This window comes from Capsella rubella, unplaced genomic scaffold (genome assembly GCF_000375325.1).
Source record: "Capsella rubella cultivar Monte Gargano unplaced genomic scaffold, Caprub1_0 scaffold_8, whole genome shotgun sequence".
NCBI classification, from domain to species: domain Eukaryota; kingdom Viridiplantae; phylum Streptophyta; class Magnoliopsida; order Brassicales; family Brassicaceae; genus Capsella; species Capsella rubella.
In genome coordinates, this window is record NW_006238916.1 from 7,992,169 (window position 1) to 8,019,330 (window position 27,162).

The window sequence follows — 27,162 nt, forward strand, 5'->3', positions numbered from 1 at the left end:
TCTTTAGTTTTGATTAATAAAAATATATTAAAGTTGTTTACGTAATTTGCAGTTTCTCCCTTTTGGTAATTAATTTCCGGAAATTATTCCCTAATCCATGCTATATAACACACAAGATAAATTAAATACTATTTTTAGCAATTTAAATTGCAAGATCGTGACACTCTTGTTTGTTACGAATATGCCAAATCTAAAATTTCATAGAATTGATTAAATTCTACAAACTAAAACAATTTATAAAAACTCATAACTTACAATAACACATAGACATTGACGAATTATGAATTCATGACTTGTTCACAAGTTCAGTCAAACTCTGTTCAAACGTATTGATATAACCATCTGCGAAACCAGAGTCACTCAAAACACATCTCCACTTGTCATGATTCTTCCTCACTTTCACACCAACCTCACTACCTTCCTCCATCACACTCTTCACAGCATCCTCCAAGCTCCGCCGCGAGAACCATCCATTCTCTCCTCTCTCCACCTCAACCGCCACCTCCATCTCCTCTGTCATAAGCCTCGCGTTCAAGATCTGTTCTCCGTGATGCGGAACCAGAACGATCTGACAATCACTCATCAAAGACTCCCACATCGACCCAAACCCGCAGTGGCTAACGAAACACCCCACTGAAGGATGGTCTAACACCAACGGTTGCTGAATCCAACCTCCGTATACAACGCCACGTCCTTGAACCCTCTCCTTGAATCCTTCCGGTAACGCTTCCTCGACGGTTGATACACCTGAAGGAGGCTTTATCGCAACCAGAAACGGTAGACCAGTTGATTCTAGCCCTAAACAGAGTTCTTGAAACTGGTCTATCTTGTCTACAACGGGTTGGCTACCGAAAGCACAGAACACAACCGAATTAGGTTTGAATTTGGCTAGCCACTCTGCCCATTGAGGCTCTAAAGAGGGCTGATTGGGTTGGGATCCGGGGAGTACAGGTCCGGTTAGGTTAACTGGTTTGTTGTATTGGCTACTGATGTAATCGCAGAACTTGCCTTCCGTCTCACGGCAAGTCCTTATAGCTATCGCGTCGCAGTTTCTCATCGCAGCGACTTGTACGTCGAAGAAAGAAGCAATTCCCTCGTGCTTCCTCCACACGAAGCTTAGGAGTTTTGCTTCATGGGCACGCAAGACCACTTTCGAAGACGGGTAACCTAGAGGCGTCTTAGCTAACTCCTCCCCTGACATTTCCTTCCCATCAATGACCTCTCGCTCAGCAGCAGGGACAAGAGACAGCGCGATTGAAGCAGCGCTCACGATGTGGAAGCAAACAGTTTTAGCACCCATCGGTTTAGCAATTTCCGGTATCCAATGGGCAGAATCGTAGAAAACCAAGTCTGGTTTGATTGTACGGAAGATGGTCTCGACCTCTGGGCGGGTTTGGTCCATTGCAACCGCGAGCAAATGAGTCAAGAAGAAGGGGACGTCAGAGTTGGTCTCCGCACCGGGAGGTAGACCTTTAACCTGAGGGATGGAGATGGTGTGGAAAGTGATGAGCTTCGGGTATAGATTAAGAGGTTCAAGCTGGTTTAGTGCTTTCTTGGGAAGCAAGAAAACAATCTTGTGACCTTTCTCTGCGAGTTTGTTGGAGAGGTGAAGAAAAGGAGTCATGTGACCAAAGGCTAACCATGGATACATCACAATGCTCATGCTTGACGAACCATTTGATCCAAAATCACCCATTTTGTTGGCTTTGCCTTATACTTTTTCTTTATATTTTATCATAAAGTTTGTTTCCTTCTTCTGTGATATATAATTGCTCAAACCCATTAAACGGATTGGTGAGTGTCGCTTGTGAGTCGTGATGAATGGTGTGTTCTTATTTGCCTGTTTGAGTAAACCAAATGACCGGGCAAGTGTAACCTCCCGGTAAGTGCAAACACGTGATGGTATCGTAACATCAACAAGACTCCTTGTAATATTCGGCCCACCAAATTAATGGACCATATTTAAATTCGTCACCCTTATTAATCCCACGGTCAACGTTTTAACTTGAGTTACGTTTGTCTGAGTATAAAACTTTTATGTTTCACTCTCAAAGGTTGTTTAATTGAACAGTTCTCAAAATTGTTGTAACTCTCGGAATAATCTTAACGTTATCCTTCCTTGTATTACGATATAAATTGTTTATTTGTGTTGATACCTGAACCATCCCAATTGAACTATTGACCCTTCTTCATAGATAACATAAAAAAAAAAAGATCACAATATAGTCACCATGGTATAGTAGAACAAATGTAAATATAGTAGTTATAGGGACTTAATTACAATTAGCTATACCCTAATGTCTCTCTGTACAAGTATATATAGTCTGTAACTTTCACTCTCTGTAATATAAGAAATATCCTTCTCTATATCCTCTTCTAAAAAATAGTTGTTCTCGCATCGAAGCCGTTGCTCCCACGCACAAGTAATGAAGTAGCTATGGTCTTTTTATATCAGAATGCATCAAGTTAGGCTTATTATAGCTTCTAGTTCCAATATTCAAGAAAAGTTTTACTTTTTGGAAAGGTTATTCTACGTTTTGTTCTACAATAATAACAAATTAAAAAATTCAAGTTTGACCTCATAGCATCTATTTTCTCTCTTCATGAGGGATAAACTTGATTCTTGAAAGAAACTTCGCTTTCCCTTGGTACTTGACACTCAACCCTCTTGTATGATCTTGAAGACATCTTCATCAACACTTAACATAAAATATTTTCTTTAAACATACCACCTATACTAGGAGATCAAGACCGGTCTTAAATGACACAGTGATATTGGTTTTGACCTTCTAGGTTGATGAAATTTTTTCCTCAGACTAAGCTTAGTTAACCTTTTCCAAGATGATCCTCTGGCTTGTAACAAAAAAAACAAACAAATTAAGTTTGAACTTAGTTTTTTTTTACCCAAGCCTAGCTAGGTTGTCCTTCAAGAATTCACCAAGGACAAAGAGGAGTTTTGGAAATACTTTTTAACCAGCGATAGAGGCTATTCAGTAAATATACCTCCCTAGCTGCGTCATTGGCTTATATAAGTTAAACCTCTTATACCAATGTCTCACACTGGTTACAAACACTGCACTTTTATTCTAGCATCACTAACCGTTAAGGTTAACATAATTACAAACTATCGATTTGATGGAGGCTTATTTGTTAAATAAACCTTTCCAAAAATAGAGGTATGCCGCATAAGTGCAGAGAAGACACGGTATTCTTTAGTAAAAGGCGAAAGAATAGTTCGCTTTGTCTTCACTGCACATCTCCGTGAATCTTTGGAATTAGCTCTATGCTCTTTATTTATACTTGAGTTCACTCACTGTTCCTGAGTCTTTACAACCGATGTGGGATGTAAAGAAAACAATCTGTTATTGTGGGTTATTATTAGTTTAGCGAGATATGGGCTGTTGCTTGTTTATTTGTAAGCCCATCCCATATTTATTGTTTTTTTTTTCTACCTAAACAAGAGTCAGTTACATTGGTAGAACCAATATTGGTGCTTTCATGATTGCTAAGCAGAAAGGTTTCAATCCTATGTTGTGCAAAGGGCACGTTTCTTCGGTTTCTTCTACTCTTTGAGAGACGATGAGACAAGGCTTTAGTATTTTCTTTTTTTAAGGTCTCTTTTTGGAATAATAATAAGACACACACACACAATATAAAAAAATAAATAAACAACCATGTTTTCTTGGTATTCAATATATAATTCAAGTACATTATTCGAAAACATAAAGGAAAAAAGAAAACCAATACTTAAAACTAAAATATAAAATCCAAAACATAATTTGGAAAAACCAGAAAAGAATGCAAACGATCTACACTGGAATCATTGGTTGCATTACATTATACTGAAAATTAAGGACAACGAATTTGTTTTCTAATTGGTTCCAGTAGAGCTTGAGGACATGACCAACTTCGAGATCTAACGAATGCTTCATAATACTCCAACCAGTCCCGAAGTAATATTTAGGGTTATCAATACCTGTAGTTTTCAGAGTAACCGTGTACAAATCGTTTTCCATTAGGTCGTGGACTTGCACTTCAACACCGTTTTGCAAATTTTCGTTTGTAACATTATTCATCTTCGTTAGGACAGACATCACCTCTGCTTTTGGTAATGTCATATTACCTACAACATCAGACTTCGACAGCTCTTTTGTTATGATCATCGCCGGATCTAATGGCTCGTTGTAATTCATCTTTGCTAATAGCTTTGACCTAATAATATTTTTGTGTTCACGATGCAAACATATATATAAGAGACTTTGCATAAGAAAGATAGGAAAAAATACAAAAGAAAAGGAAACTGGAAATCCTTTGACAATTTAGAAAATTAAATAAAATCTTTGGTATTACCTTAATATGGAAATGGAAAGAAATCTTTGTGCAAAAAAAAATAAAAATATTGATTTAGAAAATTTTCTTTTGTAAAACAGAGAAAAAAATTTGTGCAAATTATTGATTTTAGATAATTTCCATTTTGTTACTTGAGAAGAAAGATTTATGCAATTTCCATTTATATGCTCATCTCTTTCGAGTTTAGACCAAAGTCATTAGGCGTGGGGGCATTGTTTATTACAAATAAACCAGAACATTCATTCCAATGAGATCATTAGGCGTGTATCTACATCATTGCTATATCTTATCATATTGATTATATTGCTACATCATTGCTACATTATTGCCACATCATTGCTATATGTTGTAAGTTTGGTTATATATGTATGAGTAAAATAGAAAACTTTTCCATTCAAAATTAAGATATTGATGAAGGATATGGAGTATATAATAAAACTTTGCTGTAATAAAATATAAATCTGAGAGCATTTTTGTCCTGATTGAAATCATCATGTCTACTACAACGTTAACAAGTCAACATGGTAACTTTTAGATGTAAACCATGTTTTGTATCAAAGGTTGACGTTACGTACGAATCTTAAAATGTGACGATCTTGTTAATCTTATATAATAATAACGAGTACAAAGTATACGTTTAACTTGATTTACTCTATAAATTGTTTGTTTCTTCTCATAACCAAACCAACACAATCAAACGATTCACTCTCAAATCAAGTGCAATGGAAGGTATATATAGGATCCAAGTGCATCGATCTCGCCACGATTTCTGATCCTAGCCATACAACTTTAGCTAACAAATTGGTTTCTAACTCTTTTTCTTTTCTTTTTAATATACTAATAAGCATGCTTATTAGTACTGAGGTGTACGTGTTTTTAGTAAAAGCGACAATTGTCATTCATGCATGGCATCGTATTCAATGGCACCGTTGGTTCCATTTTCCATAATCACTTTACACCACCGATTCATCTTGACCAACCGCAAAGATATCCAACGGTTAGAGATGTGATTATGATATGGGTGTTAGTTTGTCAAATTAAGAAAAAGTGGGTGTGAATATATAATTTCGTACAAATAATAGGGTAACTTTTTGATACGCTGTAAAGTATAAAAATTATTAATATATTTCCATAAACGGCAATAAAAAGTTGGGTCTAATAGGATATTTAGTACATTTTGAGAATTTAATTGGGGAAGTAATACATTTATTATTCAAAATTGGCAAAATAGTACATTTGTGAGATAGAGAATTTGAGAGATAGAAAAAGAAGGAGAAAAAAAATGACAAGGGAGGGCATTTTTTTTTTTTTCCCATTTTCGTTTTTCTTTTTGTTTTTTTGTTTTCTTTTTTTTATTCTTTAAAATATTCTTACCCCAACATTCTAATAACTAAAAATTCTTGGTTTTGTAATTTTTTTTCAAACTTTTTTTTTGATTCACAAAAATCTATGTTTTTTTCTCTATAATTTGATATGCATTTTGCTTAGTATAGTTTAAATATATTTCATAAGTATATATTTTTTTGTACACTTTAACATATGTACAGACGTATTTGTACAATTTAGTATATGTACAGACGTTTGTGTACACTTGATTAGATGTACAGAGTATATGTACAGACGTATTTGTACAATTTATTATATGTACAGACGTTTGTATACACTTGATTAGATGTACAGAGTACCCCGTACAGCTTGCTATATGTACGCATGTATAAAAAATTACACATTTTTATCTGTACAACTACTATGATATATGAATTTATGCATATTTATGTACATATTCGTACACTAATATGTTGTACGGATGTTATTATGTAATATTTTTATTATTGTACAAATATATGTTTTTACACTTCTGTACATAAAATATGATGTACGAATTATATTATATAATCATTATATAATTATTCTAATGGCATACTTGTAAATAATATGTTTTTTGAGTGCTTCAAGATCAACCAAATAGTAGCAAATAGTGATAATGTACTAGTTTCCTAATTGTAAATAGTGATTGTACTAGTTATATAATTAAGTTTCAAAAATGTACTACTTCTCCAACACGTTTCCAAAACGAGACGTGGCGAGACGAAGATAATATAAACGACGTAGGGAAGCTATGACGGTGGTTCCAGACGTCGCCGATATTGAATCTTCGTCTTCGCTTGGTCAAGAGACGGCTACGGAGACCGTTAAAGATGGTCAGACCAGAAGCGAAGGCTCGTCTGACGACGTCGTTTCACTAACCGAAGATGACGCCGTTAACTTAAACGATTCGTCTTCGTCAGTTGGTTTTTGGAAATTGCACGAGATAGGTCTAATAACGCCGTTTCTGAGAAAGACGTTTGAGATCGTCGATGATGTGGTAACGGACCCGGTTGTGTCATGGAGCTCGACCCGTAAAAGCTTCATCATTTGGGATTCTTACGAGTTCTCTGAGAATCTTCTTCCTAAATACTTCAAGCACAAGAACTTCTCCAGTTTCATCCGCCAGCTTAACACCTACGTAAGCGCAAAACAAGTTCTTTTACTTATTTTTTAGGCTTTTAGCTATGTTTCTTGTGACGCAAGCTTTGTGAATTTTAACTAGGGGTTTAAGAAGGTTGATTCAGATAGGTGGGAGTTTGCTAATGAAGGGTTTCAAGGAGGGAAGAAACATTTGCTTAAGAACATCAAGAGGAGGAGAAGCAAAACTAACTGTAACAAAGAAGCGAGCATCACAGGGTTGAGGACTGAGACTGAGGTTGAGTTATTGAAGGAGGAACAGAGTCCAATGAGATTGGAGATGTTGAAGTTGAAACAACAACATGAAGAATCTCAACATCAAATGGTCACTGTGCAGGAGAAGATTCAGGGAGTTGAATTAGAACAAAGACATATGCTTAGTTTCTTTGCAAAGTTGGCGAAAGATCAAAGATATGTCGAGAGGCTGGTGAGAAAGAGGAAGATGAAACAACAGAGAGAACTCGAAGCAAACGAGTTCGTGAAGAAGTTGAAGTTGCTTCAGGACCAAGAAACTGAAAAGAACTTAGGGGATGTAGATCAAAGCAATCTAATAATTAGAGAATTTATGGCCATGGCTGCAACGCAACGCGATCATGACTCTGACATTTCGATGAACAATCAAAGCGGGAATACGAGATGTCAGCTTAACACAGAGGACCTACTTGTTGACGTTGGTTCGATGGGTGGAAACAAGACTGATGTTGATGTAAATGTAGATGTGGGTGTAAATGTGAGGATCGAGTAGAGCGAAGCTGCTTTCAAGTTTTTTCCTGAACTGTCCGACTCCGTAGATCTCTGTTTGTATTAGTTTCAAGTGTATGTATATAAAAAGTGACTTGTGCGCAGAGTCGTCTTGATTACCGTAGCTCTTATAAAAAGGGACTTCTAAAAAGTGTAGCTCTCTGGTTAATAGAGTATATATAGCAATTAGTCCATGAAATTTATCTTATTAGTTGTACCATGTAAACGGCGAACATGGTAACTGTTATCTGTCAAAATGAAACACTTTTGTATTTTGTTTCAAAGTGTTAACATTGTATATTTTATGTTTTGTAACAGACGATTCTTTAAGTGTAAGTGTGTAACTCTTGTAATGAAGATTGATTATACGTATACAACTTGAGTTTATAAATTGTTTGTTTCGTTTGATATCCAAACCATGCTATGCTAGCAAGTAGCAACTCACTATTAATAAGTGCAAATGAAATAAAGAGCCTCACTTTCAATTAAGAAATCTACACACAAAGCTAGTGTTAAGCGGCTAAACTTGGTTATGTTTGCTGTTGAAAAAGAAGAAGATGGTTACACTGTCTCTTTGGCGGCATCCATATTTAGTTTTGCGTGTATATATTTTCACCTACACTAAGCTCTGTATTCCTTAACTCTTAGATTTCGTTTTAAATAATGGTTGTAAGTTCTAGTGTGTATTGAGGTTATTATATATTGGTGTAGTTTTCATATTCAAGATTTTCTTTGTTCTAGCACTAAGAACTCCTAGGGAGCAAGGATCTATTATAATTATTAATCGCTAAGCATCTTGAACCAATCAACAACCACCCTAATCTACTAAACCCAAAAACTCACTAATCATAAAAAGAAACACAAATCATACAAAATCTTAGAGAAAACAAGATTAGATTGCATAAAAATACTTAAGAATCATACAAAATCTAAAAAGAGCAATTCAAAACAAGCATATGATCCATAAGGGAAGAGAAAAAGTAACCTGTCAGTCTCCTTTGAAATCAAAGAAACAGAGGTACAACCTATAGGAAAGATCCTGTTCAAGTAAGGTCGTGACCATTGTTGCTTTGTGGCCATATATATACAACAAGATATATTCATAGATGGGCGATGTGGGAGTTTTGGGGAGTACATGACATGATTTGCGTAGGCAATATACGGGCCAAGGCCCCCTTATTTAGGTTTAAATCTCCAATCCTAACTTAAGTTATTTTATTTGTTAAGTGTAACACTTCCCATGATTTGGTTTAAAAGGTTGACATAACCAAGTATGTATGTATATGAATGTTGTGTACCAAAACCAAAACCAAAACCGTATTCTACCTTATATTCGACTTTTGTATAATATACAGCTTTTATTTGGTTTTTGAATTTAAACTCCAAATAGATATTTATTTGGATTAATTGTTTTTAAACTCTAAAACTTGAGTTAATTACTGATATCAGTTAGTGAAAGTGTAAACAGTTTTATGTTTTAATTCTAAGTTTGTCAAATATGAATTATGAAAATGTTAACTCTTCAGTTATAAATTTACCGTATCCGTTCATATTGAGATTACTCTATAAATTGTTTGCTTCTTTGGATCACCAAACCATCTCAATCAATAAGCAAACCATTCTCTCTCTCTATAGAATAAGAAGAAACAATAGTCTAGTCTAGTCACCATGAAAGGTAAGATGCAAATTCTTCTCTCCACGCTTCTAGTTGTGACTTTGTGTGCCACTACTTTAGTGAAGCCGGGGCTTGCTCAACTCCCTACCATTCCTGGCTCCCCAATTGATCTCGCAAAATGCTGGTCATCGCTCCTTAAGATTCAAGGTTGCGAAATCGAAATCTTAAAATCTGCATTAACCGGTAAGTTTGAAAAAGTTGGACCAACATGCTGTAAGGCGTTTGTGGAAATCGATGCAAAGTGTTGGCCAAAAATGTTTCCATTGAATCCATTCTTCCCTCCTCTTCTTAAAGCTGGTTGCTCTCGCATCAACGCAGCTGCTCCCGCACTTGCAACATCTAAACTCTCTATTGTTCCTGGATTTTCTCTTCCTGGTTCTCCGATTGATATCACAAAATGTTGGTCATCAATCTCTAGTGTCGAAGGCTGTGTGGCTGAGATATTCAAATCAGTATTCACAAGAAAGTTTGGTAATGTCGGACCTATGTGTTGCAAAGCGTTTTCGGACGTAGATTCCAAGTGTTGGCCACACATGTTTCCCTTACATCCGTTCTTCCCTCCTCTTCTCAAAGATACTTGTTCTCGCATCAAAGCAGCTGCTCCTACGCACAAGTACTGAAGTAGCTATGGTCTTTTTCGATCAGAATGCATTAAATTAGGCTTATTCATAGCTTCTAGTTTCAAAAATCAAGAATAGTTTCTTTATTCCAACCATTAAGGGAAGATATTATTCACATGTATTGGTTTATCTTATCTACAATAATAACAAACAAAATTCAAAGTTGGCCTACTGACATCTTTGATATGTTTTCAACTATGGACGTCTTGTTTGCTTTGTTCTTGTTTTCTTGAAATAGCTTGAGAAAAACTTCACTAGCTTGCAACGATAAATTGGACATCTCTCTCACGGACATGTAATGGAATAGTTTCTATTCAGACACGCTCGAGCAAATTTTGTCAAAAGAGAAACCAAAACAAATAAAAAAAAAAAAAGAGGGAAAAAGGGAACCTGTCAGACCGCCGTGCGACCACCCCGGCAAGGTAGAACCGAGCCGAGTAACGATCCTCTACAGCAACGGATGCGCCCAAGGACGACCGTAGCCGTTAATCACGCTCTGATCGCACGGTCATGGTTCATCAACCAGGGTTAAGGGCCTGTCTCCTTAGAAATCAAGGATACAGAGGTACGAGCCTATAGAACAGATCCTGTTCAAGTAAGGTCGTGACCATCATTGCTTACTAGCCATTTATAAAGAAGAACCTCTCTTACCAAGTTACCGATGTGGGATATAAAACAAGTGACAAAAGCAATCATAAGCTGATTTAACCCAAAGCTAGGCCAAATCGTGAACAAAGCCCATTTATATTGAAGCCCAATAATAATGAAGTCACAGAGAAATAAATAGATAGGATTTTTAAAATTTTGAATTATTAGGAAAAAAGAGTTTTAAAATCAGACGCTATTTGTATCTTCTTCTTTGATCAACGTGCCACGTCAGCATCACTCCCACGTGTTTATTGGTTATATGAATGTATCGATCATCGCGTCTCAGTTGTGTATGTGAAGTAGCCATGGAAGAGGTGAAGAAGAAGAAGCTTGAAGAGTTAAAGTATCAATCAGGTTTCGGTAACCATTTCTCGTCGGAAGCGATCGCCGGAGCTTTGCCGTTAGATCAGAACAGTCCTCTTATTTGTCCTTACGGTCTTTACGCCGAGCAGATCTCCGGTACTTCTTTCACTTCTCCTCGCAAGCTCAATCAACGAAGGTTCGTTTTTTTCTATTACTGTTTTGAATTCAACTTTTGATTTGTAAATTTCGGATCATTTTTGTTGAATTGATCTTTCATCTTTGTTTCAGTTGGCTGTATCGGATCAAGCCATCGGTTACACATGAACCGTTCAAGCCTCGTGTACCAGCTCATAAGAAGCTTGTGAGTGAGTTTGATGCATCGAACAGTCGTACGAATCCGACTCAGCTTAGGTGGAGACCTGAGGATATTCCTGAATCTGCGACTGATTTCGTTGATGGGTTATATACTATTTGTGGAGCTGGAAGCTCGTTTCTTCGCCATGGATTCGCTATTCACATGTAGAGAGATCTCTTTTGCTAATTGATTTTGGGTTTTGATTAATAATAGATAGAATAATGATCTTTGTGTTCAACTTTTCTGAAGGTATGTGGCTAACAAAGGAATGAAAGACTCTGCATTTTGTAACGCTGATGGTGATTTCTTGTTAGTTCCTCAAGCAGGAAGTAAGTTAGTAGTCTTCATGCTTTTTGATTTTGTGTAGATTCATTGTTATAAAGTTCAGATCTTTTATTTGGTAAGGAATTTAAGATGAATTGTTGATGGTTAGTTTAGGCAGTCATGTAAAGGCAACGGATTCAAGATTCTGCCTTGATTGATTCTGATGTTTTGAGTGGTTATTTAGGGCTATGGATTGAAACTGAGTGTGGAAGGCTATTAGTATCTCCTGGTGAAATTGCTGTCATACCGCAAGGATTTCGTTTCTCCATAGATTTACCGGATGGGAAGTCGCGAGGATATGTTGCTGAAATTTATGGGGCTCATTTTCAGCTTCCTGATCTTGGACCAATAGGTACTCTTGAGTTCTTTTAGATTTTCAACCTGAATAACCTGGATTGTGTTTATAAAAGCCTGTCCCGTGGGAATTGTATTGTTGGATGTACACAGGTGCCAATGGTCTTGCTGCACCAAGAGACTTTCTTGCACCAACGGCATGGTTTGAAGATGCAGTGAGGCCTGACTACACCATTATTCAGAAGTTTGGTGGTGAACTCTTTACTGCCAAGCAAGATTTTTCTCCATTCAATGTGGTCGCCTGGCATGGCAATTACGTGCCTTATAAGGTGAATACATGTTTATATGTTTATTGAGCATAAGCTTTTTAAAATTAACACACTTTTGTCTGAAGATTTCATTTTTCCATCTACAGTATGACTTGCAGAAGTTCTGTCCATACAACGCCGTCCTCCTAGACCATGGAGATCCATCTGTAAATACAGGTCGGTCTTCTAAGCTGAATCTATTCTTATTTTTGTTTCATTATGGATAGGTTACTGGTTCTTTATTGTTAATCACACTCTTTCGGGGAATTATTGTTCTCTCAGTTCTTACAGCACCAACGGATAAACCTGGTGTGGCCTTACTTGATTTTGTCATATTCCCTCCTCGATGGTTGGTTGCTGAGCATACTTTTCGACCTCCTTATTATCATCGTAACTGCATGAGTGAATTTATGGGTTTAATCTACGGTGCATACGAGGTAAACTGCTTTAAGTTCCTGCTTCTGCAAATCGTTAGCTGGCTACTGAAAAACTCTGTAAACTGACTTCACAACTCACAGGCCAAAGCTGATGGATTTCTCCCTGGTGGTGCAAGCCTTCATAGCTGTATGACACCTCATGGTCCAGATACTACCACATACGAGGTATCATTTCATTTTCCTCTGAGATCACTTTTAACCCCTGAATGTGAAATACAATTTAAGTCTGAAGCGTGTGAAACATTTTGTATAACTATTACGTAGGCGACAATTGCTCGAGTAAATGCAATGGCGCCTTCTAAACTCACAGGTACAATGGCTTTCATGTTCGAATCAGCCTTGATACCTAGAGTCTGTCATTGGGCTCTGGAGTCTCCCTTCCTCGATCATGACTACTACCAATGTTGGATTGGCCTCAAGTCCCATTTCTCACGCATAGACTTGAACAAGACAAATATCGAACCAACAGAGAAAGAGCCACGAGCTTCAGTGTAAAGAAAACACTATTCTCCTAAACCTTTAATATCCAGTCTGTATAGACCTGTAGGTCCTTTACCATATACCTGTATAAGAAAGAAGCATAGAACAAGAACCATGTAATTAGTAGGTCACGTTTCTTCATATCATGTTAATTACATCATTTGTACTCTGAAGCTAATATAACGGTGTTGGTTTGGATACTAATGAATATAACCGTGCCATTTAGATTCAGGCCACAACATCAGTCAGTTTCACTTTCATCTTCATGATGCCTACTTGCACTAAGATCTCTTTCTTCGACTGTTCTACTTTCAAAACAGTCGCTTTTTTGCCAAGAGATGAAACAAATACTGAGCTACCAACTTCAGGAACCTTTTGAGCCGCAACTTCTGTTAATGCAGAAACATGATTCAGCTTCAAAGACCATAACCAGATAATAGCTATTTTGAAAGGGCTTAAACTTATTTAAATACCAGAAATTGGTCGTCTCTCTACCACAGACGATGAACGAATTCCCCTATTTTCATCCTTAGTCGTTTCTACTTTTTTTGGGAGTTGCGTAGCTACCTTTGACTGAGAAGATTGTGCAGCAGATATGCGAAACTGTTGCAATGTTCTGCGAAGTGTAGAACGAGTCATCGAACCAGCCTGAGTTAGTTCTTGTCTCATTTTTCGTCTCTCTTTGGTGGAATGGTCGTTAATGTTCTTTTGTGCTGTGAGTAGATTCTCATGAAACTCTCTTGAGAGCCTAGAACCAAAAGAGAAAAACATAAACATAAAGCTCATATGAGAGTACAGTTCCTGAATCCTGACTCTTAGGTCTTAAATCTTATCACTTATAAGTTCTTCAGTAGTTTAATCTCTTAAACAACCGTAGATAATCATACCTTATATAAACACGTGACTCATTCAAAAGTCTTTGATATTCTTGCTTGTACTGTTCCATGTCAAGTATGACCTCATTGATTTCAGCACTTTCAGAGCCATAGAGTTCACGAGCACTCCCGATGATATCACTTGGAAGCCCCAACCTTTCGGCTATGTTTATTGCATTCGATCGACCTGACAATTGTTTTTCAAACGTGGGTTGTTGAAGCATATTAACTCTGATTCTATTTTAGGGGTAAGCAAATTGATCATTTGAGAGTCTAGATGAGCCTGTAGCTAAACCTGGTACTCCCCATAAGATTTTGAAAGTGGGTTTTAAGTTCAGGTCATCAAACTCCATGCAAGCATTCTCAAAGGCAGAATTGCTACAATAGATCCGGAAAGGAAAAGATGTAAAAACTCTTTAAAACCTTGGATAATCCGAGAAGAATGGCAAGATCATTTAAAACCTGTATTTAAGCGTCTTTAGTTCTCCGTGATGTGTAGTTGCCATTGTGAGTAGAGAACCGCTTTCTGCAAAAGATTCTAGAATCGCCATTCCTAATGCAGCTCCTTCTAGCGGATTTGTTCCAGCTCCAACCTGATAATAGTGCAAGAGTTCAAAGCATATTCTTTCAAGTAATGCATTTCCCATTGTTTCCCTTTTTCCAAAAGAGATAAATCTTTTAACTTACTTCATCTAACAACACAAGTGATCTGCTTGTTGAGTGTGAAAGAATTTCCTGCAAGTCAATCATTCAGAGTATAAGAAACATAAGTTGCCTACATAGCAAGAGAGTTACATCTTCCAAAATGATTAAATGATCATTCGAAACCGGATGGAAGGTTAACCAAAACTGATAACAATCGAGAATCAGACTTACACTAATTTGCTTCAAGTGACCAGAGAAGGTAGAAAGTGACTGCAGCAAAGACTGCTCATCACCAATATCAGCATAAATGTTGTCAAACCAAGGTATGCGTGCTGATTCAGTTGCTAGAACATAAAGACCTACAAAAACCATTACGATCATTTAAATTGATATAATATTAAGTTTCTGAAATCTTTCACTCTCTCCCAAGGATTTATATCTTTCGTTCAAGTTTTTAACTCACAGAAGATATTGCAAGTTTCATATGTCGTACCTGATTTTGCCATCATTGCAGCGAGTCCAACTGATTTTAAGCAAATGGTTTTACCTCCTGTGTTTGGACCAGTTATAACCAAAACTTTTGTGCCATTAGAGATCTGGAAATCAGCTGGAATTGGCGGGGCTCCTGATAATACCGTGTCTGCCTGAAAAACCAACCATGAATTTATTAACTTCATAATATATGGTTTAGGGTTTAGGGTAGGGTTTAGGGTACATGATATATATACCCTAAACCCTATATTCAATGATCATAACATGGCGAACTTACTGTTTTATGATATTTTACAGTCTCCCGCTTCTTTCTTATGCTTTTCTTGTGTTGGTGAAGCAATAGAGGATGATAACATCTAGGTAGATACAGCAACCATTCTTTTCTAGGATGCGATTCCTCACTGGATAAGTTACTCTCCGGTGGGTTTTCTTCAGCAGACAAAGATTCAACCCCATCTTCAGCTGGCAAGTATATATCAGGATGTGCACCATCATATGCACGACTGTAAGTTGCTCGAGCGTTTATCTAGCCGGAAAAAAAATACACGATAAACCTCATGTTTGAAAGGTCATGTTGCTGAGATTTTTTTTGCTTTAATGGAAAGAGAAGTGATTGGTGATAAAAGCATATACTTACCACATCCAGCTTAATCGAGTAGCTCAACACTACCTCGATATCATAAAGATCAACTTGCATCTGTTTTGCTTACATCAAATTGAACAAAAATGTCAGCAAGCAGAAAACAATAACAAGGAAAAAATTTAGAATTCTAACTTAACAAAATTACCTTTTCAGTTAGCATTGAAAGAATTTCTGCCTCAGCCTTAGCAACTGATGCTCTTGCACTTTGAAGATCATCATTCATAGAGACCGCAGCTATTGGCTCCGCCGCAGTCCCTCCACCTGAACCACTGTAACAAATATTACCTTCAAGAGATAGAATTTGAAAATAAATCACCAGAGGACAAGCATAACTTCTAAATAACTTAGTCAATGGTAATGAACTCTTTGTTAATAAATCAAATTTCAATCTAAAATTATGAATCTTCTTTGCTAACTGAAATCTACAAATTCAATTGTTACCTGGAAAGCAAAAGACCATTAACAGAAGCTAGCTGATTTGAGCTCATTTGTATGCACCATCTTCCATCAATTTCAGACGCTACCTGGAATTTTGTTTCGAATAATCAATAGGGCCAGCTTATAAAAAATGAAGATTTGCTCCTTTACGGCCAGTTTAAGAGAATGCTTACCATGACAGATTCGTCATCCTTTTGGCTCCTTATAATAGCATCCAGCAGTTGCTGTAGCTGAAAGGAGACAGCAGGAAGGTTTCAGAATATATAACTTTAAAAGATATCTTGCTCAAGACATGTATATAGTAACCAAGATATATTCAAAGAGCAAGATATCAAAGCAAAATCAAAAACTGTTTTGACAATCTTCAATTCACAGTTACAGAGAAAAACTAAATTAACCTTTCTTTCAAGTGTTTGCACTCTTTCACGTGATTGTCTAAGGGTACTACTCTGAAACAATAAAGATGCGTTCAATATAAGGATCATGCCTCTTGAAAATGTAGTCAAAAGCAGGTGAGACAGCATAAGAACAAACCGCGGAATCTTTGATTGTACCATCAGGATCTATAACTTGTTCAACTAACTTGATAAATGATCTATTAATCACAGGGTGCATTATCTGCAAGATAGGTGTAAGGAAACACAAAGTGAATGTGAGGCCACCACAAGGTTAAAGTTAAAAAGAGTAAAAATATTTGAAAGAAACAAAAACAGCAAATACCAATTCAGATAGAGGCATAAACCGCTTGTACCAGTCTCCATCTTGCTTAATGGCAGCTTTCAAATCAAGCTGCAAATTATCAAAGAACCGAAGAAGAGAAGCCACTTCAAGTGCTTGGTCTGCTCGTAAGGAAAGCCTCCTCCGAGCATGACGAATTCCCGATTCAACCTTCACACAAATCAGTATTCACATCAGAAACTATACAATACATTTAAAAAATTATCACTTCAGAGATTGAGGATGATGAATTTACCAAGGAGATATGAATACTGGAGAGATCAAGACAGAAGGAACCATGTTGAAGCATTTGAATGGCGGCATCTGTTTCATCCAAAAGCTTCAAACTTTCATCGAAACTCTGGTCTAGAGACCAAAGCTGTTTCTGAAAACCAGCAATGTCGTCCATGTAAGTTCAAAGCAGAGGAACCATCAACAGCTACATATAGAAGAAAACCCAAAAAAAAAAAAAAAAATCAAACCTTGGTAGTTTCGCGACCTAAAGAAGTACGAGCAAAAGAAGCGACAACATCGCAGAGCTTGTCCCATTCCAACACTCTTAAGCTATCGGTTTGAGATTTTGATTTTGATCGGCAAACAAGAGTGGGAGCAGGTGAAGATGATGACGAAGAAATTGAACTAAGATTAACAACACTGTTTCTGTTTCCCAAAGAGTATCTTATCACCAGGGCACAGTTGCTGAAAGCTACCGATAAAGTCTGCATTTTTTGTTTTCTCTCCTTAAGTTTCAGAGAAGAATTGTAATAACAATCCAATTTCAATCAACCAAATCTTCCCAATTTCATCATATTTGTGAACCTTATCTTGACAAAGAAGATTTTGTTATTTGATGTTATTGCACAAATACTATAAAACAGAAACCATAACATAACAATGTGAAGATGTTTTCAAGAGGTAGCAAGTCACACAAATATATATCACAAGTCTATTGTTTCATAATTACGTACATGTGGTAACAATAACAATACAACAACAGTGGTGAGAAACATATGGATATTACAGATTTTTGATTTTACAACGGTAGTGGGGTTTGAGAAATGAAACTGAATTTTAATTAAAGGGTTACAAGAGGCTCTTCGTTGGTTTTGGTGTCATTGGCTGCTGCAGCCTCCTCTTGTTTTGTTGGCTCAGTCTCCTTAACAGCTTCCACGGCAGCTTCTTCGGTCTTCACCACCTCTGGAGCTGGCTCAGCCTCAGCAGGCTTGGCTTGCTCAGCCTCGACAGGCTTTGCTGGTTCAGCCTCTGCAGGCTTGGCTGGCTCAGCTTCCTTTGGTGTCTCTGCTACTTCTCCAGCAGACTCTTCCTTCTTCTCTGCGACAACTTCATCTGCCTTCTCCTGTTAATAAGAAAGCACAAAAAGAATCACATATCTTTCACTCAAAACATAGACAAAACAGATAAAGAAGCGATTAGAGCTACAAACCTGAGGTACAGCCTCGGATTCAACGTTCTTGGACTCGACGACAACCTTTTCGGTAGTGGCAGAGGCTTCAAGGATATCAGACTCCTTTGGTTTGCTCGCACAGCCTCCCATGGTGTTTATAGAAAAGAAATCGGTTTGAAACAAAAACAAACAAACAAATTTACACAATGGGAAGAACTGTGGAGCTAAAAAAGATGAAACTCCTTTTTTCTGATTCCTTTCAAGAAGCCAAAACTGTTTCTTTTGTTTTCTTTATTAGAGGCTGAGCAAATGTAGCAGAAGACAACAAAGCGATATATATAGTGGGTTTGTGTTTACAAACCAACACAAACCTATTTCAGGAAAAAGGCTAAAAAAATTCATGTCACCTTAGATTCTTTAAGGCTCTTCTCTGTCAACGACCTATTCATCAGGAGAAAACACAAACCTTGTATCCTCTCAACCGCTCTTATGTTTTTGGTTCTAACCAAAACTCTTCCTGTGCCAATTAGATTTTCGCCAATAACAACAAAGTTATAAAAGAAAACATAAAGAGTAGATAAGCGAACATTAAAGACCAAATATGGTGCAAAATCTCTTTCACAAATTTGATTTTATATATGTTTTCTAGTTTTGCAAAATGGTTTATGAAAAGAAAAAGCTGATAATGGCTACAAAAGCCTTCACAAGTCAAAAGAATTATTATTCCCTAAGGTTCAGCTAACATAGCTTCTAGTCAAGTTTTTCAACAACAGAGCATTCTGTTAAGCCGCTGTTGGCACCTTTGTTGACAAGGCCTTTGTACATACTCATAGCTTGAGCGATCATGCTAGCAGGATTATCAGCAGAACTCGGTAGCAGCAATGTTGTACCCTAACAAGAACAAAAATACAACTCTATTAGAAAATCCCCAAGGATAATACGAGATTAGAAAGTAGCTTGGATCAAGTAATATTGTGTTTACCTCTTTAGCAATGTTGCCAAAAGCATGCATATACTGCTCTGCAACTCTCAAACCCGCAGCCTGCATATTTCACCATGATTTTAAAGCATATGAGGTATCAATTTCGAAAGCAAAACAAGTTAACATTTGCAAGTTCATTAAGCCACTAAAATGTTTATTCAAAATCTAGAGAGAATCATTTATGGGAAAACAGATTAGATGGTATAATGCATTCACATTTCAAGGGTTAAGTAGAGCAATAAACACTTATGTATTAACTAACAATCTGATAAAACAGTATTAACACCGAAGTAATCAAGTTAGTTCATTAATCTCAAATTTCAGGAAACCATGCTTAGAAACAACTCACCTCCATTCCACCAGTTGCCTTGAGGGATTGAGATACCATGGCCAGTCCTTCGGCAGTTGCTTTTGCTTTAGCTAATATTGCTTGGGCCTCACCTGATGAATGGCTCCACGTGTTATTAATATATGAGTTCAAGTTTTCCAAACTTAAATGCTTACTAAATACTAACCTTGAGCTCGATTGACTTGGTCCATCTGTGCAGCTTCTGATTCCAAGATTACAGAACTTTTCTTACCATCAGCTCTGTTGATATGGGCTTGACGTTCTCCTGTTAAATTTAGTATAGCAGATTATGAGGAACAATTTAATCAGGATTTATTGTTTTCTAATTGTAAATAAATTAGAAAAGGGAAATTGGTAGCTTTGATCAAGGAATTTGAACGAAATGAGCAGTAGCAGGCACATAGTTTCAATCCCAGAACATAAACTATCATGGATACCTTCAGACTCGAGAATCTGGGCTCTCTTTCTACGTTCAGCTTCAGCTTGCATTTCCATAGCAACTCTCACTCCATTAGGAGGCATGATATCCCCTGGATATACATGTATTAGATACAAGGCCAAAAGGGTATCCAGCAAACACCAGCAAAGACTCAACAGAAAATTAACTCACTGATCTCATAACGAAGGCACTGAAGACCCCAGTCTTTTGCAGCAACATTGATGGCTTCCTGCAAGAATGATTACATTTCAAAATGTAAAGATGCTTCCGGTATCCAACACATAAACTACAAATGCATAATGCATTCCACAACACATAAACTACAATACCCTTATCTAAGAGAACTAAAACTCAAACGCACATAACCAGCTATAATGAAATGGACAACACGGTTAAACAATCAGTTTTCAATTTGAAACGAAGCTCAAGTACACTAAAAACTGAACCAGAAACAAAGAGAGCATACCACAATCTTCTCATTGAGAGTGTCCCGTTCCTCAAAAGTCTTGTCAAGAGTAATTTTACCAAGCTCACTACGCATTGTAGTCTGAGCCAACTGGACAACAGCATAGATTGGATTCTCAACACCGTAAGAGGCCAGCTTAGGATCCACAATCTGCAAGAACCTCAAGAATCAATAACCAAATCGACAGAAGCAAATAGGTAGAAAAACAAAGTTTAGAACAAAAATGGCCAGAGGATATGAAACGAGGATAAACCTTAACGTATAGAACACCATCGATGTGGATGCTAACGTTATCCTTTGTAATCGCAGTCTGGTTACCAATAGGAATCGCTTCCTCCTTCAGAGAATGAACATAAGCAATACGATCCACAAGCGGAACAAGGAAGTGAATCCCCGACGGCAAAGTCTTGACGTATTTACCAAACCGCTCAATCACACAAGCTTTCCTCTCCGGAACGATTCTGATCCCCCAGTTAGTCGGCGGATCAATGTGGTAGCTACACACAAATAATTTCAGCGACGATCCGTTAAATCCAACCTAACCAAATCAAATCCTAAAAGTTCCTACTAAAATCGGAACTCAAATCCACATTTCAAACAGCTATTAACGAAGATCACAAGGTCTAACATACCCGTCGAAAGAACTGCTGGGAGAGGAGAAGTTGCGAACGCCGGAAAACTGCTGCGGCGGAGTAGCTCCGGTAGATTGATGAAGAAACCTGGATGCGGGGGATTTTGATGGCGACGACGGCTTCTTGAGTTGGTTGCTACAAATAAATAAAAAAACATTACACAAAACGAAATCAACACAAAACACCGAACAAATTTCACAGAATGTATACGAAATCGTAAGGTTAAACAGACCTGGTGGTGAGAGGACTTCCGGTAGAACTGAAGTTGCGGACGGAGGTGGTGGTGGATGCGGCGGCGAGGGATGATAGGACCCTCGGAAGAGCAGCGGAAAGCACAGGGAGGAACTTGACGGCGGCGGTGTAACCACCGGATCTTGCAAGAGCGAGCTGATTCATCTCTTAGAGCTAAGTAACTCTGAAAAACTAAAACCTCTTTAAAATCTTTTTTTCTTTTTCTTTCTTAATTGTTTCTTGAAGGTTTTTTTTTTTTTTTTAATTTAAATTCGTCGGGTTGACCATATTATATAAACAAAAAAAAATTACTTGGAGAAGCGGTTTTAAAATCAAGGAAACCAAAAACGTGAACATACTTGGAGAAGGGTCAAAACAAAGATTGAGAGATTTTTCCATTGTTTTTCAATTATTATTTTTCTTGTTTATCAAGAATTTGTTATGACAAGCTAATAAAAACCCTATGACTTTTATGAATAAACCTTTATCATGTTGTCTAAACATGTGTTAATTTTTAAAGATAAGATTTGTCACATGTGTTTCCTTGGAAATTTTTTTGGCAAGTTATAAAATTTTATAATGTATATAAAATCATATGGCAATAGCTAATTATAAATATCTTTCCTGTTTTAGATTAAATTTGAAAAAACTTACTTTCCTTTTTCTAAAACGTGTTGAACATTTTGGTGTTATAGAAAAAAAAAAATTCGAATTTCCTAACACAACGAAATATTAAAATGCTACTATGTCGTCGGTCCAAAAGAATGTAATGTATAGACCCAAGCCCATAATCTCAATGTACTACTGATACACATCATACAAGTGCAACCAAAAACACTATTGTGAGTACTGAAAATGCAAATCCAAAGGTCTACGTTAAGCCTTTTAGTACCAACCAAATGCAAACACAACAACAACAACAACGAATGAAACAATTAAATTCACAACCAACCAAACAACGAATCACTTAAATTTTTTCAATTCCTTAAATAAAAATGGCAACCCCGTCTCTTGAAGACTTTTATTTTCTATATTTGTCAAAAACTCGTTTTCACACCAACCCACACAACACGGACTTCACTAAAAACTTATAAACTACTATAAAATAAAATCTGAAATCCGATTTAAAACAAACTCGTGACCCTCACGCAGACGCAGTAAAGGAGTAAAACGCCAAAACAAAACGCCATTTTGTTTTTGTTGGTCTCTCTTTAGTCTTCTTCTTCGCTTCTTTGAAATTCACACCAATTTGTCTCTCTTCCTAGAAAACAAAAAGATTATTTCAGAAACTTCGAAGTTTGTTTCTCCGGTTACCGGGAAAATTGATTGATTCAGATGACGATCGGTGACCGTCAGAATCCTAGTGTGGTGGAAGAGAAGAAAAAGAAGAAGCTCTTCAAGCTATGTCCGTTTTGGCAGAGGAGAAGCAACACTTCTTCGTCTTCTACACAGAACCCAAGCCAGAACTACCGTAGCCGTCATGGACATTGGAATACGGATGTTTCCCCCGTCTCTAAGCCTTCCTTGACTATGTCTTCCGTCGCCAGATCACTTCTCCCGGCTCGTCGGCGTCTCCGATTAGATCCTTCCAGCTATCTCTATTTCCCTTGTATGTTTCTGTAGTTAGCTTCTTCCGTCGATTTAGCTTGATTTCGGATAGTAAAATTGGTTGATTTTGGTTCTGAGTTCTGATTGTAGTTAGAGAATCGAAGTTATGAACATTAGGATTCTTTAGAAGCTCTCTCTCATAGTTAATACAGATTGAAACGTAATCAAGTGCTAAGCTAAGAATTTGTATTTTGTGTTTGTTTCAGATGAACCTGGTAAGCAAGTGCGCAGCGCAATCAAGCTTAAAAATACAAGCAAATCTCATACTGCATTTAAGGTAATGGAGAAGTTGTATGTATCATATATCTGAACATCAGCTTTGCTCTTTGTTTACCATTCACAAGTCAGCAAACTACGCAGTTTTTTTGGTAGAGGAGTTGACTTGTTGTTGACTTTGTTTTTTTCTGTCTAAGTCTCTCTACTCTATGTTCTCTTGTTTTAGTTTCAAACAACGGCGCCCAAAAGTTGTTACATGCGTCCTCCCGGTGGTGTTCTGGCTCCAGGAGAGAGTGTTTTTGCTACTGGTAATGAGACTCTTTGAAAAAATATGTCATTTTTTTGGGTTTTGCATACACAGACTCTGATTATTGCTTCTTGTAAATGTTCATGTGCAGTGTTCAAGTTTGTTGAACACCCAGAGAACAATGAAAAACAGCAGTTGAACCAGAAGAGCAAGGTTAAGTTTAAGATTATGAGCCTAAAAGTGAAACCAGGAGTAGAGTATGTACCTGAGTTGGTATGTTATGTCGCTCCTTTCTATCTCTTGTTAGTTTCTTCAGATGTCCATTGTTGAAAATTTTATTGTTCAATCTTAGAATGCATTTTGTTAGTCACATGGCTCTTAATAGGCTAATGCAATGCAATTGGTTGTCAAGGAATAAGCAATCTCCTTCTGAGTTTTAGGCAGAGGATGTTAGGAGTCATCTAGTTCTAGCATGTTTTTAGATGATGCATTTTGTGGTGTTTATCATGCAGTTTGATGAGCAAAAGAATGAAGTAACAGTGGAGAGGGTTCTTCGGGTCATTTTTCTTGATGCGGAAGGCCCAAGTGCGGTAAGATTTTTTAGTGCTGTAACTTATAGATTTTTTGGTTTGAACATTTAGATAAGGAGAATTACGATGTAATGATCAGGCAATGGAGAAACTGAAACGTCAACTGGATGAAGCTGAAGCTGCAGTTGAAGCGAGAAAGAAGCCTCCACCAGAGACAGGGCCTCGTGTGGTCGGGGAGGGTCTTGTCATAGACGAATGGGTATTATAATCTAACCGGCTCTGTTCGTGTTTAACTCTGTTTCTTTAAATGAATCCCATTTTGTACTCACCAAAGTTTTTGTCACATATCAGAAGGAGAGAAGAGAGAAGTACCTTGCTCGGCAACAAGTGGAAGCCGTAGATTCGTCGTCCTAAAAGGCAGAGAGCAAATATCGAATTGTTATAGGCTTATTATAGCGGAGGTAAAAGAAGCTCGTCTTCTTCTTATTCAACTTCTGCATCTGTACATAATTAATTATCCCACGGTTATGTATTTATCTCTAGACGATAACTTTGTGGTTCTTGTATGTCTCTGTTTGTTTGTATGCTTGCTGCGGTATTTACTCTTTTCCATCAAATTTTGTTTCGGTTTAATCCAATTTCGTTTTACGTATGGAAGTTGAAAAGTTTGCTTTGTGGAACTATGATCCAATTTGATTGTAACATCACACAAACTTACGAATATATAGATGGATAGATAGGCTCAATTTTCACCTTATTGGGCCTTTATTAGACAAGACTTTGGAAGTGGTCTTGTTCGTGTTTTTTTTCCTATCGAACTATACTGTCCACAAACTAAGTCTGACTGATACCCACCACAAACCACAAGAATGATGACCTATCAACCAAAAGACTAATACCCAAACACTGAGTTTGATGTGTGCTACTTTTGCTCCTTGCATTTAGAAACTACGATGCAGATTAGTGGAGTACTTGAGTATATATGTAAGATGCAACAATAAAACGTAGTAATTGCATTCTCAACGTTTAAGTTGGTTCCGGCTAATCTGGTCTTTCATACTATAATCTTTCTTCTTATAAAAGCTAAACTTTACTAATTTTCTCTATTAAAAAATTCATGAGAATAAACTGAATGACATATAGCCGCCAAAGAATGAAGAGAATAATTAAGAATATCTTGTTCTTATTAAAACCTTTGAAAACACGTAACTCTCTAACCATTTTCTTCGACTTTGTACGCTAAAAAACAATAAACAATCATATTTCTTTGTAATCGGAACAGTAGAAGGAAATGAGATGTAAGATTTCACGTGGTATCCAAAAAAAATGTTGGTAGAATAGAAAGCTGATTAAGGAACACAATGATAAACTAAAGTTAGATTATGTGTTTTAATTAGTAGAATATTTTATATTCGAAAGAAAAAAGGTGTGAAGAAATCGACTCGTGGGAATAATGAAGGAACAAAGACAACTAGAGGTGTCGGTTAATTTTCATGTCGCTTTATGTAGCTTTCGGCCAAATTGCATAACCAACATTACATTATTCTTCGTTTCTTATATTTTTTTTTAATAAAATTTCTGGTTTTATATAAATAATCGATTACATAGTTTAGGTAATAGGTGCCATAGCAATAACGAAACACGGGATGAACAAACCCGGTACAAGGACCTTAATGAGAAAGCAGAAAATAGAGCTAGATAGAGAGATTTCGAAACCAAATTGCGAGCAAGCCTTGAAGCCTTGGGATGTCGATTCTCGCCAGACAAGTGTTACGAATTCTCCTATCAAGAGGGAGGAACAAACCTTCAACCGGAGTGCGGATGTTGGTATAGATGCGCGCATTTCTCTCATGCCATAAGGTGTAGATCACTTCTTGAGCGACGATGAGTTTCATAGAAGCCATTTTTTCATCAGAGTTAGGCGATCGCAGCCACATGAGGAGGCGTTCCCAAGTAGTGAGCCTTGTGAATGGAATTCTCATTTTTTCCAAGCACCATCTCCATAAATCGTGGCTATAAGGACAAGTAAGGAATAAGTGATCCCTTGTTTCAAAATAAATTTCACAAAGGAAACACCTGTCATCCTCCACAATTCCCCAATTTCTCAGTCTTGAGAGAGTTGGCATTCTATCTAGACAGCACAACCACATTATGAACGAGTATTTTGGGATAGCTCCAGAAAACCAGACCTGCTTGTGCCAGCTAACCTCCTGAGAAGGGGCCTTACAAAGAACCCAAGTGTCATAGAAGTTGAAGCGCTGTTGAGGCTCTCCATTCGGCTTTGCCCATAAGTAGATGTCTTTAACATCCGGTTGAATATCAATCTCAGCGAGATGGGAAAGGAGGAGCTGAGCATTGTTAGTGCGTGCACCCCTGAAAATCCATCCATTGGTAGAACGAGCCTTGGCCACTGTTGAGTCTAAAGGGAGCCCCATTCGTCGATGTGCCTCTGGCCCCAAGAAAGTAATTAGATCACCAAAGGGTGTCCAATTATCAAACCAGAAGGAGCACGAAGTTCCATCGCCAATTTTGCAAGAGAGGAAAGTTTTAGCAATGTCTCTAAGTTTGAGCAGTTGCTTCCACATTGAAGATCTTTGACTATTTTGCTGGAGTCTCCAAAAACATTTCCTTCCTAGCTTTTTTTTCCTACACCAGGCAACCCAGAGAGAACCAGAAGTAGAGAAAAGCTGCCAAACCAGTTTAAGTCCAAAGATTCTGTTCCATGACTTCAAATCTTTCAGACCTAGACCACCTTCTGATTTTGGAGTACAAACTTGCTTCCAGCTTACTTTTGCTTGCTTAGGAACTTCAGAGGACCCAGACCATAAAAACTTCCTACAAAGCTTTTCTATGTCTTTGATACACTTTGCTGGGAGAATGAAGGCTGCGCACCAGTAGGAGATAGTGCTTTGGATTACTGAAGTGAGTAGCTGTAGTCTCCCTGCATAAGAAAGGTGCCTATTCTGCCACGAATGAAGCCTTTGTCTGATCTTTTGCAAAAGCGGCTCACAGTCAGCTCTTGTAAGCGGGTTTGGCAATAGGGGAAGGCCAAGGTATCTGACTGGGAGAGTTCCAAGGGAGAAACCATACCGAGAACTAAGAGCATCTTGAGCCGACGCAGTAGAACCAGCAAGGAATAGATCTGTTTTATTCCGATTCATAACCAATCCTGAGATATTAGAAAAATACTCAAGTAGGTCCACAATA

The 27,162-nt window shown here is 37.4% G+C and overlaps 9 protein-coding genes and 2 non-coding genes across 11 annotated transcripts; 4 read left to right on the forward strand and 7 right to left on the reverse strand.

Annotated features, from left to right (window-relative positions):
- Positions 1-225: 225 nt before the first annotated feature.
- On the reverse strand, positions 226-1,817 carry LOC17876887 (anthocyanidin 3-O-glucoside 2'''-O-xylosyltransferase). Its single transcript, XM_006281715.2, has one exon. It carries the CDS (start codon positions 1,694-1,696, stop codon positions 287-289), a length of 1,410 nt encoding a protein of 469 aa, XP_006281777.1. The 5' UTR covers positions 1,697-1,817; the 3' UTR covers positions 226-286.
- Positions 1,818-3,140: 1,323 nt separating this feature from the next.
- LOC111829124 lies at positions 3,141-3,260 on the reverse strand. Its single transcript, XR_002832682.1, has one exon. It is a non-coding gene; the product is annotated as a U5 spliceosomal RNA (small nuclear RNA).
- Positions 3,261-3,809: 549 nt separating this feature from the next.
- LOC17875943 (B3 domain-containing protein At5g54067) lies at positions 3,810-4,193 on the reverse strand. The gene has a single exon (XM_006279704.1). It carries the CDS (start codon positions 4,191-4,193, stop codon positions 3,810-3,812), a length of 384 nt encoding a protein of 127 aa, XP_006279766.1.
- Positions 4,194-6,469: 2,276 nt separating this feature from the next.
- Positions 6,470-7,600, forward strand: LOC17876924 (heat stress transcription factor A-9). The gene is made up of 2 exons (XM_006282281.1): positions 6,470-6,856; positions 6,941-7,600. The coding sequence occupies exons 1-2, from the start codon at positions 6,470-6,472 to the stop codon at positions 7,598-7,600; spliced, it is 1,047 nt and encodes a 348-aa protein (XP_006282343.1).
- A 1,664-nt stretch (positions 7,601-9,264) lies between these two features.
- On the forward strand, positions 9,265-9,891 carry LOC17876002 (egg cell-secreted protein 1.4). Its single transcript, XM_006282122.1, has one exon. The coding sequence runs from the start codon at positions 9,265-9,267 to the stop codon at positions 9,889-9,891; it is 627 nt and encodes a 208-aa protein (XP_006282184.1).
- Positions 9,892-10,278: 387 nt separating this feature from the next.
- Positions 10,279-10,496, reverse strand: LOC111829107. The gene has a single exon (XR_002832666.1). It is a non-coding gene; the product is annotated as a small nucleolar RNA U3 (small nucleolar RNA).
- A 300-nt stretch (positions 10,497-10,796) lies between these two features.
- Positions 10,797-13,244, forward strand: LOC17876139 (homogentisate 1,2-dioxygenase). Its single transcript, XM_006280341.2, has 9 exons — positions 10,797-11,038; positions 11,131-11,361; positions 11,447-11,526; positions 11,706-11,873; positions 11,969-12,144; positions 12,231-12,300; positions 12,406-12,560; positions 12,642-12,725; positions 12,825-13,244. The coding sequence occupies exons 1-9, from the start codon at positions 10,803-10,805 to the stop codon at positions 13,053-13,055; spliced, it is 1,431 nt and encodes a 476-aa protein (XP_006280403.1). The 5' UTR covers positions 10,797-10,802; the 3' UTR covers positions 13,056-13,244.
- Positions 13,144-17,590, reverse strand: LOC17876216 (endonuclease MutS2). Its single transcript, XM_006282067.2, has 18 exons — positions 17,333-17,590; positions 17,107-17,235; positions 16,854-17,021; positions 16,668-16,751; positions 16,532-16,582; positions 16,307-16,363; positions 16,137-16,219; positions 15,841-15,964; positions 15,690-15,749; positions 15,330-15,578; positions 15,054-15,204; positions 14,792-14,919; positions 14,603-14,650; positions 14,378-14,508; positions 14,211-14,293; positions 13,928-14,102; positions 13,514-13,788; positions 13,144-13,429 (listed from the first exon to the last, which is right to left on the reverse strand). Exons 1-18 carry the CDS (start codon positions 17,573-17,575, stop codon positions 13,269-13,271), a joined length of 2,400 nt encoding a protein of 799 aa, XP_006282129.1. The 5' UTR covers positions 17,576-17,590; the 3' UTR covers positions 13,144-13,268.
- A 174-nt stretch (positions 17,591-17,764) lies between these two features.
- Positions 17,765-18,576, reverse strand: LOC17876855 (proteoglycan 4). The gene is made up of 2 exons (XM_006281413.2): positions 18,295-18,576; positions 17,765-18,207 (listed from the first exon to the last, which is right to left on the reverse strand). The coding sequence occupies exons 1-2, from the start codon at positions 18,403-18,405 to the stop codon at positions 17,926-17,928; spliced, it is 393 nt and encodes a 130-aa protein (XP_006281475.1). The 5' UTR covers positions 18,406-18,576; the 3' UTR covers positions 17,765-17,925.
- A 267-nt stretch (positions 18,577-18,843) lies between these two features.
- Positions 18,844-21,600, reverse strand: LOC17877344 (stomatin-like protein 2, mitochondrial). Its single transcript, XM_006280501.2, has 10 exons — positions 21,356-21,600; positions 21,124-21,258; positions 20,745-20,988; positions 20,492-20,641; positions 20,197-20,254; positions 20,024-20,116; positions 19,753-19,851; positions 19,587-19,678; positions 19,238-19,297; positions 18,844-19,146 (listed from the first exon to the last, which is right to left on the reverse strand). Exons 1-10 carry the CDS (start codon positions 21,517-21,519, stop codon positions 19,006-19,008), a joined length of 1,236 nt encoding a protein of 411 aa, XP_006280563.1. The 5' UTR covers positions 21,520-21,600; the 3' UTR covers positions 18,844-19,005.
- Positions 21,601-22,519: 919 nt separating this feature from the next.
- On the forward strand, positions 22,520-24,612 carry LOC17876546 (vesicle-associated protein 4-1). Its single transcript, XM_006280891.2, has 7 exons — positions 22,520-22,963; positions 23,169-23,239; positions 23,405-23,486; positions 23,577-23,698; positions 23,938-24,015; positions 24,095-24,214; positions 24,307-24,612. The coding sequence occupies exons 1-7, from the start codon at positions 22,690-22,692 to the stop codon at positions 24,367-24,369; spliced, it is 810 nt and encodes a 269-aa protein (XP_006280953.1). The 5' UTR covers positions 22,520-22,689; the 3' UTR covers positions 24,370-24,612.
- Positions 24,613-27,162: the final 2,550 nt, after the last annotated feature.

Excerpts from the sequence above, each read along its gene's own strand:
- LOC17876887 (XM_006281715.2), bottom strand. The coding sequence starts at position 1,696 with ATGGGTGATTTTGGATCAAATGGTTCGTCAAGCATGAGCATTGTGATG.
- LOC17875943 (XM_006279704.1), bottom strand. The coding sequence starts at position 4,193 with ATGAATTACAACGAGCCATTAGATCCGGCGATGATCATAACAAAAGAG.
- LOC17876924 (XM_006282281.1), top strand. The coding sequence starts at position 6,470 with ATGACGGTGGTTCCAGACGTCGCCGATATTGAATCTTCGTCTTCGCTT. Across the intron at positions 6,857-6,940 it reads TCCGCCAGCTTAACACCTAC|GGGTTTAAGAAGGTTGATTC; the intron begins GTAAGCGCAAAA and ends AATTTTAACTAG.
- LOC17876002 (XM_006282122.1), top strand. The coding sequence starts at position 9,265 with ATGAAAGGTAAGATGCAAATTCTTCTCTCCACGCTTCTAGTTGTGACT.
- LOC17876139 (XM_006280341.2), top strand. The coding sequence starts at position 10,803 with ATGTATCGATCATCGCGTCTCAGTTGTGTATGTGAAGTAGCCATGGAA. Across the intron at positions 11,362-11,446 it reads CATGGATTCGCTATTCACAT|GTATGTGGCTAACAAAGGAA; the intron begins GTAGAGAGATCT and ends ACTTTTCTGAAG. Across the intron at positions 11,874-11,968 it reads TCCTGATCTTGGACCAATAG|GTGCCAATGGTCTTGCTGCA; the intron begins GTACTCTTGAGT and ends GGATGTACACAG.
- LOC17876216 (XM_006282067.2), bottom strand. The coding sequence starts at position 17,575 with ATGCAGACTTTATCGGTAGCTTTCAGCAACTGTGCCCTGGTGATAAGA. Across the intron at positions 17,236-17,332 it reads TAGGTCGCGAAACTACCAAG|AAACAGCTTTGGTCTCTAGA; the intron begins GTTTGATTTTTT and ends GCTGGTTTTCAG. Across the intron at positions 15,965-16,136 it reads AATGGTCTTTTGCTTTCCAG|TGGTTCAGGTGGAGGGACTG; the intron begins GTAACAATTGAA and ends TATTTGTTACAG.
- LOC17876855 (XM_006281413.2), bottom strand. The coding sequence starts at position 18,405 with ATGGGAGGCTGTGCGAGCAAACCAAAGGAGTCTGATATCCTTGAAGCC. Across the intron at positions 18,208-18,294 it reads AATCCGAGGCTGTACCTCAG|GAGAAGGCAGATGAAGTTGT; the intron begins GTTTGTAGCTCT and ends TCTTATTAACAG.
- LOC17877344 (XM_006280501.2), bottom strand. The coding sequence starts at position 21,519 with ATGAATCAGCTCGCTCTTGCAAGATCCGGTGGTTACACCGCCGCCGTC. Across the intron at positions 20,642-20,744 it reads ATGGTGTTCTATACGTTAAG|ATTGTGGATCCTAAGCTGGC; the intron begins GTTTATCCTCGT and ends AGGTTCTTGCAG. Across the intron at positions 19,679-19,752 it reads CCAAGTCAATCGAGCTCAAG|GTGAGGCCCAAGCAATATTA; the intron begins GTTAGTATTTAG and ends GCCATTCATCAG.
- LOC17876546 (XM_006280891.2), top strand. The coding sequence starts at position 22,690 with ATGACGATCGGTGACCGTCAGAATCCTAGTGTGGTGGAAGAGAAGAAA. Across the intron at positions 23,487-23,576 it reads AGAGAGTGTTTTTGCTACTG|TGTTCAAGTTTGTTGAACAC; the intron begins GTAATGAGACTC and ends GTTCATGTGCAG. Across the intron at positions 24,215-24,306 it reads GTCTTGTCATAGACGAATGG|AAGGAGAGAAGAGAGAAGTA; the intron begins GTATTATAATCT and ends GTCACATATCAG.